Raw genomic sequence first — 8,582 nt, forward strand, 5'->3', positions numbered from 1 at the left:
ACTCCTCATATCTATGCCTTTTTAAGGGTCTATGCTCAATGCCCTTTCTGCATTGCTATGATTTGCGCTCATAGACTCTTTTCAGCTTTAAAGAGCACCTTGGCATGGGTGACTCTGAATCGTACCCACCTAGCTCTGACTTACCCTCATATTTTCCCACAGTGTGGTATCATGAAAAAAAGAAAAAAACCCCACAGAACATGGCATCAACCATCTTGGGTGGTCAGACTGGAACAAAACAGGTCCAGGGAATTTCGGGTCCCTTTTCTCCCTAGTTCTCCAAAAAGAGAATATGCAAAGTCACTGGTTTCCCTAGGGGTGGAGTATGCCTTTCCAGCACCTTCTGCAGTGTCCCCACCCATAAGCCCTCTCGGGGAAGCCCAGCCTAGCAGAGGTATAAATAGGCACCTGGCAGCTTCCTGCCCTAACCCACTCCTTTCTCTTTTCAAAATGGACAAGCCCCTGCTTTTGGGACTCTCGATCCTGTTCGGCTGCATTAGAAGTGAGTCTCTGGGGTTGGCGGTTGGTGTGGTATGTCCAGGGTAGGAAACAGGTTAGAGCTCCCATGACGGAGGGAGGGGTTCTGAAGGGAACCACATGATCATTCTAATACCATGCCGTTCACCTCCAATGCATCACATCCCTGGGACCTTCACCAGAGGCTTCATTTCCCCCTTAGGGGGATTGTAAAAGAATTGGGAAGATTTTCATGGAAGCTCTGAGGCGGGGTTTGTAAAATGAGGTCTGCAGAGCACGTATCCTTTCCCCCAACAGTGCTGTCTGGGTCACTGCGTGACAAGGAGCACACAAGTGAGTAGAAACAGATCATGGGGTGGGAGGGGGGAGATGGGAGGAGGGAGGAGAGAGGAGATGAGCCAGGCAGAGCGGGCCCTGGGTGTTGAAAGGAATCCAGAGATAGACCTCGAGTTTCAGCACTCAGCAGCCCCTTAACAGCAGGACGGGTTTGACAAAACAATAGAAGCTGCAGGTGACAAGGGGATGGGGTGAGTGTACTCCAGGGCAAGTCAAAGAGAGAGGCAGGAGTGGATATTGACCTTCCGGGTACCAGTTGGTTAGACCTACCCAGTGGCAACTTTGTGAATTTCAGACACTTTTCCCCTTTGTCAGCTTCCAGGCACAGGTAGCGAAGCAAGCTGCACAGGTCAATTTCAAAGAAGGGAACAAGGGGGGAATGGGTGTGTTTATCTTTCTCCTGTGGCCTGTGCTCTAGCCCCAAGAAGGTGAAGGGAAATGAAGGAAGATGTGCAGAGATGCCAGGAGGCAGGTGCCAAGGCTTTGGAAGGACAGAAAGAGCCTAGAGTGGCCCCAGGTGAAAAGCATTGTCGGACCCCATGTATTACAAGCATTTCAGGGGCCCTGTACGGGGCTAAATCTGGGACGAAATTGCAGATCGCTTTTGTTTCTCCTTGCCAGTACAGTCCAGGAAATACTTATCAAGGATTCCCATTATTCCAGTGAGTATGAAGAGGACGTGATTATCTCCATCTTGAGTTCATTCTTTTCCTTGCCCCGCCCCCTTTCTTTCCCCTCCCATTTTTCCCCCAGCCAGACTCCCAAGAGTGTAAACTCCAGTCCCGCTCCTGGTATAGCCTCTCTTAATAGAGGCAAATGCCTGTAATTCCTGGGTCTCTGTGAAAGCCTTCTGGACTCCAAGCCGACTTCAGATCGGAACGGGGAGGTGGGCTTTCTCGTGGCTGCAGGAGATCGCTTCTCACTTCTGTTCCTGGTTTCTCGGTCCGATGACAGACCTCGTTCAGTGTAGGATGTGCCACCTGCAGTTTCCAGGAGAAAGGTGTTCCAGAGGCAGAGGAGTGTGTACTGCTACAGAAGACGAGGGCTGCGTGACTGGGAGAATTTTCAAGAGTAAGTTGGGGGATGGGGGTGTGTGCGAGAAGCTGAACGGGACATAGGTGCCATGGAACAAAGCAGGGACCTTACTTTGCCCCAGGCAGCCCCAGCCCTGGGATGCTTGATCTCTCTACCCCATCACAAGCCATAATGGAAAATAGATGGAGGAGGTCCCTGAGGGGTGGGGATCTGTAGCTATGGAACCAGTAATCTGAGAAGCTTGCAGAAAGCAGGGAGACTGGGTGGGGAGGAGAGGGGAGGCACAATATGGCCAGTGGGGACCAGGCGCTTGTTGGAGAGGGGAGGGCAGCTCCTCAACTGTCCCTGCCTGGACCTCCATGGGGTGGTTTTAAACTGTGAAGATAAAAGGACCAGTGTCAGCAACAGACGCGAGCTAAATGGTCCTCTCGGTTTTCCTACATTTCGTGCTAAGCAAAACCTTGGCATTTATAACTCTGACTTAAACCAGTGTTAAGATTCTCCACTGAGACATCCAGCTTTGGAAATCCCTCCGTCACTGCTGTCATCACCTCCCCACTCCCAAGAACTTTTGCAAATTCTTCTGCCACTGCTTTCCTTCTGGGAAGTCTTCACCTGGAAACATCTTGCAGTTCTGCCTGTTTGGATAACAGAGACTTGAGCTACCCACAAGGCTGTTCTTGTCTGCTGGTACGGTCTGCAAAGAAGTTTCTTTGCAGAAACCTTTTTGCTAACCTGTTTCTCTTTCCTCCCGCAGAAGATGGGACTCTGTGGTTAACCTTCATGGGCTGCCTGGAAAACTGTGCTAATGTGGACAAAATAAAATGGAGTGTCTACTTGGTGACGTTCAGGTGCTGCAGGGTCTCTGACTTATGCAATGAAAACCTGTAGAGGTTGCGTTTCCTCTGGGGGCTCCAACCTCTGGATGACATTATTGTCTAAGCCTCTTCATGAGGATTTCCTGGAAAGCCACTGTTTCGGATCGCAAGCTCATGGTTCTGCCTTTTGTCTGTGTAAGAAAAAGTGCTCTTCTTTTCTAGATTTTCCATCTTGGTCCCTGGTGGTTGTGGTGATGGAGTAGGGGGAAACGAAACACTTTGAGAGCAAGACCAGTGTCTCCAGCAGGTTCTTACAAAACCTAGAGCTTTCACTGTGTACCAAAGCTGCTTCAGAATAAGAAGACAAGAGATGTAAGCGTCTGACTCACGATTTTTAGTTCCAGTCAAGATCTCAGTGTGTTGAGATCAAACCCAGCCTTGGGCCCTGGGTTGAGCGTGGAGCCTGCTTAAGATTTTCTCTCTCCCTTTCCCTCTGCCCAGCCCCCATCACGTGCTCACGCTTTCTCTCCAAAAAAAAAAAAAAAAAAAAGGGTAAGACTGAGAATAGGTCAATTCTTTTCCTGGCTTTTCGCCTTCCTTCTACAGTAGGTTCTTTTCTTCCCTTTTCTTTTTTCTTTTTTTCCTTTTCTTTCTCTTTCTTTCCTTTTCTTTCTTCCTTGTGTTTCTCTCTTTTAGTATTATCCTTCTTACAATACTCCCGCTAAAGCCCATGACCCTGGCCTCTCAGTGAGGGAAGTAGCAAAATGAAAAGAGATAGGTTGGGTCTTCTTGAATTTTGTTCATGAATGCTATTCCCAGAGTGAGGAGAAGGGTAGAGTGTAGAAAGGAGTTTGCATCAGGAATCCAGAAGAAAACAAGCTTTTCTGCCAGGAAGGAGACGGTCTTTGAGGTTGGGGGGTCGGAGAAGAGGAGAGGGCATCTAGAGGGGTCTGGAGGTAGTAACTTGCACCCTGCTTGCCTGGCAACCTCACAGGAAGGCATCAACTCCTAGATATGGAAGAGCTGCAGGATACCGCCAAGGAGATGAGACCAGAAGCAGCCAAACAGATATTCCCATGTGTCTAGCGTGGCATGGAAGAGGCTGGAATTGGTGGGATCTGAGCAAGCCATGTGAGTCTGGTCACTGGATTTCTCAACAGTAACCTCTGTACAGAGCCATGCCATGAGCAGATTGCACCCCGCCCACCCCCCCGGACTTCACGCACACTCAGGCTTTCTACCCTGTATGGTTCTAGCGCCCTGGGAAAAATAGGAGTGGGAAGGAGCATGCTCACAGATGGAGACTGATTTCTGCCAAACTGGTAGGACGAGCCCTCTTTATTTGATTATGAAATATAAGCTCATTTTCCTATTTTTGTTGAACTGATTATAATTTGTTACTGTCACACACATTTTAATGTTTAGATTCGATCAGGAAGAGTCGCTTCAAGCTCGCTCCTGTCTCCTTTCAATATTCTTCATCCTTCTTGGAACATTTCCTTCTATTTGCCTCAGCCAAATGTTCAGGCTCATTTTATTTTTTTTAAATTTTTAAAAAATATTTTATTTACTTTTATTGGACAGAGAGACAGAGATCACAAGTAGGCAGAGAGGCAGGCAGAGAGAGAGGGGGAAGCAAGCTCCCCGCTGAGTAGAGAGCCAGGCTCATTTTATAATTTCTCTCTAGGAAGCCCTGCTTCTTCTCAGTGGGAACGTTATTGAGATACCAAAATCATGGTGCTAGGTATGCACGTGGCCGCTGGAGTGTCACTGCCCTCAGGGCTTCGCCACGGCGGAAATTGAAGAACACACGTGTGGATGTACACATGCAAGTGTGTGCATGCATGAACGGCCCTCTTCCCCAGACATGAGCACTTCCATCTAGAATTTATGCTAGTTTTTCTTTTTTCTCTTCCCATATCTATAAATCCTTTCTACAATACTGAGAAACTGGGCTCTTATTATCCTCAATACATTTCTTGTTTTGTTATTCCCCTCTGTACAAGACTGAACTCCCATTGCTACCACCCGCCTTGGACTCCAGCATCCCCCCTCCCCCACAGATACTCCAGTGTCACCCCCACATGCAGATCCCCTTCTGGCAACTTTCAGGGGCCATATCCTTTTTTGGGTCACCATGTACCCCACTTACATCTCAGCATTCCTTACCAGCCTGCCACAGCTGTCCGCCACACAAGTTGCCTTCCTCACGCAGCTTGGACTCCAATGACCAACACTAGACCAAGTGAAACTTGCTCAGTCCACTCAGTCACCAACCGCCCATGTTCGCCCCCATCTACCACCACACCACTCTGCAGGGACACTCTCCTCGCCATAGCAAACTCTGACAACCTGCACCACAGCACGCGGATGTCGTCCTCACCCATTTGGGCTTCCAACAGCCCATGTTGCGCCTCTAGCTAGTAGCCTCCATCATGTGGGGTCTATCTTGCTCAGTCCATCTAAAAAGCCACCTAAAATGGCTTTTAGACTGAAATCTTAAAGAAAGAAGCTGAACATTAAAAAAAAGAAAATCTTTTTCTGGGGCACTTGGGTGGCTCAGTCAGTTAAGTGTGGGACTCTTGGTTCCAGCTCAGGTCATGATCTCAGCGGGGAGTGCGCTGGAGAGCTTCTCCCTCTTCCTCTTCCTCCACTCGTGTGTGTGCACACGTGAGAACTCTCCCTCTCTCTCTCTCTCAAATAAATAAATCTTTAAGAAGTGTTTTCTATGCTGCTTTTTCATAGTTTCTATCACTTCCCTTATTTCTTTTAGTTCACTTTGAAATCTCACATTGAGTTTCTATCAATTTTGCAGCCATCTTTTTCCGGCACCCTTCTGTTTTCTGTAAGTATGGTGTTCAGTGCATTTGTCTCGTAACATTATTAGGGGTTTGTGTGCAGTTCTTTTATGCCATACATGTTTAAATGTCATACACACATGTGTTTTTCCAGGAAGATCCCTATGTTGGGGCTGGCAGGACAGAGTGCGGGGTGGGGGGGGGGGTTGTTTCCTAGCTCCATCTCTTGAAAGCAGTAAAAGGGAAGTACTTAAAATTTTTCATCTCTCCAGAGCAACCTCTATAGTGATTTCCAAGTGTTGCTACCTGCTATCTCCTCTCTCATCAACATTCGAACTTTGTCTTAAAACCTTCGCCTGGATTCCCGGCTTAATTTCGCTTCTAATGACTGTTCCTTTCTTCCTTGGAATGGAACGCTGTGTTTGTGGGAGGAATTACAGTGGTGTATTTTCTACATGTCTGAGATCTTTGAGGGCTGAGGCCACCCGAGCAGATCTTGCTAGCAGATGGAACTTTGCTTTTGCTGTCCTAGCTATTCTGCCTTACTGATGACAGGATTTGTAGAGGTTCATAAACCGCACTGCTGTCTCTCACTTGTCCCAACTGAAAGACCACAGTCCTACCTTGATGGTCCTAAGCAAAGATTTAAAATCAGCCCACGAAGTTTGAGGCAGGTGCTCTCAACCTCCAGACTCACAGCCTTTTCCTAGTCATGGGAAAAGAACATGTGTTCTTCCAGAGGCTACTTCCTCTGCCTGAGGGCCAGTATCAGTCTGTGACAGAGCTATAACTACCCAAAGTGCCGAAAGGGAACAATAATGTTTATGTTTCCAATTTTTTTTTGTCGCTGTGAGCAGCACCTCCAGAATAAATCAGGCCATCCGTACGTCTGTGTTGAATACTTACAGGGCACATTTTCAAATATTCAAGTCTTCTTAGAGCTCCATCCATCTTAGAGCTCCATCATGTGCTAAACATGAGATCAAACAGTGAGCCCCGGATCCTATAATATGTCCATGTAGAGTATATCGTATCTCTGTATGACGTTCCGGGGCCGGCCTCCTGGTATTTCAGTCCAATCATGACTGGTGCAAAATTTGTGAGCAGAACAGAAGTTCTGTGGTGTGGTTTTCTGAGAGCTTGTCAATCATGAGCACATTTCTATTGGGTTTCTAGGTTTATACACACATCTCTATGAAAGAAACCCTGTTTTCCTACGATGAATAGTCCTCCAGATTTCTAGTTCCATACAATTGGTTGTCTTCCTTTGATCAATTTTTCCTGTCTCAGTCTGTCTCCGAGTAAGGAATCCAAGGAATCTTTGGCCAGAAAGAGTGTTCTGGACTGTAATCTGGAACTAGGGTCCATGTTCAGAGTCTGTCTTTCCTCATGGCTTCTTCCATGTCCTATCTCCCCGCCCCCCCACAACCACCACCACCAAATGCAAAGAACAGAGATGTACTCCACTTGGGCAAGGAAATTAGGACGTGATGGGGCATTGTAAGTAGGGCAATAGGGGAGTCAGAATCTCCTGGAAATCCAAGATGGGAAACGTAATAGGACGGGCTCTGAAAGATTGGACCTGGAGGGCCAGTCTGGGTATGATGAAGCGCTGGGGCTTTGCCACAGTGTTTTATGAAGCTTCGCTTCACTTCACTCATTGTGCTACTGAGTCTCCAGCTGCCTGTATAGTCTTCCTACTACTGGTTGCCTTCTCCACCATCTCTATTGTTTCCCCTCTCTAATGTGAAGTTTCCAATTTTGACTGGTTTGGGACTATTCTAGGCACTAACCATACATCACAGTAATTCCCCCGTGAATCCCTTCATTGTTGGAAACTACTGCCAGCATCTCCATCTATCCATATCAACGAATTAACCAGCCCTGAATGGATGTGTCGACCATATTTTCTACTTCTCAAGATGCCAAAGTGTAATACGCCTGCTAATGTGACACAATTTGAGACAAGTCCCAGTATACATATATTGCAAATATTTCAAAATTAATTTGTATTTTAAAATGTGTTATTATGTCTATGCAAATACAATGTGGTAGAAAACAATAAGCATTTATAAACCTGGATCCAGAGGGGAATTACTAAACCTGGGATAATATTATATTTGTATACATAATTATTCAGCTAAAAAATAAATATAATAGTTTCTGTAGATTCTAACACATAGGAAGGCAAATGGGACAAAAGAAAAGTTTAACCTAAAGTGAATGAACAATAATTTAGGGATTCATTTTTGTCATTTCAGAGCTTATTATTTTGGTTAGAACACTAGAATGAAGTCTGAAACTTTTATCTCTCCTTGACATAATCTGTTGCAGGGTTGTGCCAATAAATACTCAGCTTTTTACCAATGAGTTCATTGGGTGCAAGGTAAAATTTAAATATTTTTCGGGACTGGGTGGTACAGTATTCCTCACATGCCAGGAGACAGAGTAGTTGGCCAACAATGAGGCCAAGTACCTACCCTGATGGACTTGGCTTTGGCCTTGAAAGCAAGAGAAGATCATTGGAAACATGGTAGCTTAGGGCTATGTGTTAGATGTAACTGTGGCTGGTACAGTTTCCCCAAATGGTGGCATACACAAAGACTCTCTTGTCTAGTTCACCGACTATTCTTTTTGTGGAAGTTTGAATTCCTCACTTCACATTTACTTTCTCAAGCCTTTGTTTAATAGAAGCCCTTCCTGCCCTCCAGTAAATGCCTCTTCTATATTCCTCCCCAATTTTTCTTCTAAAATATCTTGTGATTTCTTTTTCCTATTTCTATCCAGTCTACTTTCTTTTGATCTTTACTCAGAAGCTATAACAGAAAAATACTCTGTTCCCTTTGCCAGAGATTTCCCCCCAGTTTTAGCATCAGAACTTGAGGACAGTTACAGATCGCCAAGCAGTATCAAGTGGTAAAGACAGGGGAACCCAAGAAGAAGGCAGAGATTGGGGGTTCCCATTTTCCTCTTAATGGAAGCACTGACACAGGAAATATGGAGCTCCCATGGGTAGATCTATTAGAACAGATTGGAGAGTAGGGTCTGGATTTTGAAATAATATACAATGATGTTGCCATTGTGTAAGGGAAGAGCAAAGATTACTGGCAGAGATAGT

At 46.0% G+C, this 8,582-nt stretch overlaps 1 protein-coding gene across 1 annotated transcript; it reads left to right on the forward strand.

Annotated features, from left to right (window-relative positions):
* The first annotated feature begins 1,760 nt into the window (after positions 1–1,760).
* Positions 1,761–2,739, forward strand: PATE1 (prostate and testis expressed 1). The gene is made up of 2 exons (XM_059156369.1): positions 1,761–1,884; positions 2,606–2,739. The coding sequence occupies exons 1-2, from the start codon at positions 1,761–1,763 to the stop codon at positions 2,737–2,739; spliced, it is 258 nt and encodes an 85-aa protein (XP_059012352.1).
* Positions 2,740–8,582: the final 5,843 nt, after the last annotated feature.

Source organism: Mustela lutreola, chromosome 1 (genome assembly GCF_030435805.1).
Source record: "Mustela lutreola isolate mMusLut2 chromosome 1, mMusLut2.pri, whole genome shotgun sequence".
NCBI classification, from domain to species: domain Eukaryota; kingdom Metazoa; phylum Chordata; class Mammalia; order Carnivora; family Mustelidae; genus Mustela; species Mustela lutreola.

Bases quoted from the DNA above. Each gene is read 5' to 3' on its own strand.
- PATE1 (XM_059156369.1), top strand. From the start codon at position 1,761: ATGACAGACCTCGTTCAGTGTAGGATGTGCCACCTGCAGTTTCCAGGA. The intron at 1,885-2,605 runs GTAAGTTGGGGG...TTCCTCCCGCAG, and splicing joins GACTGGGAGAATTTTCAAGA to AAGATGGGACTCTGTGGTTA.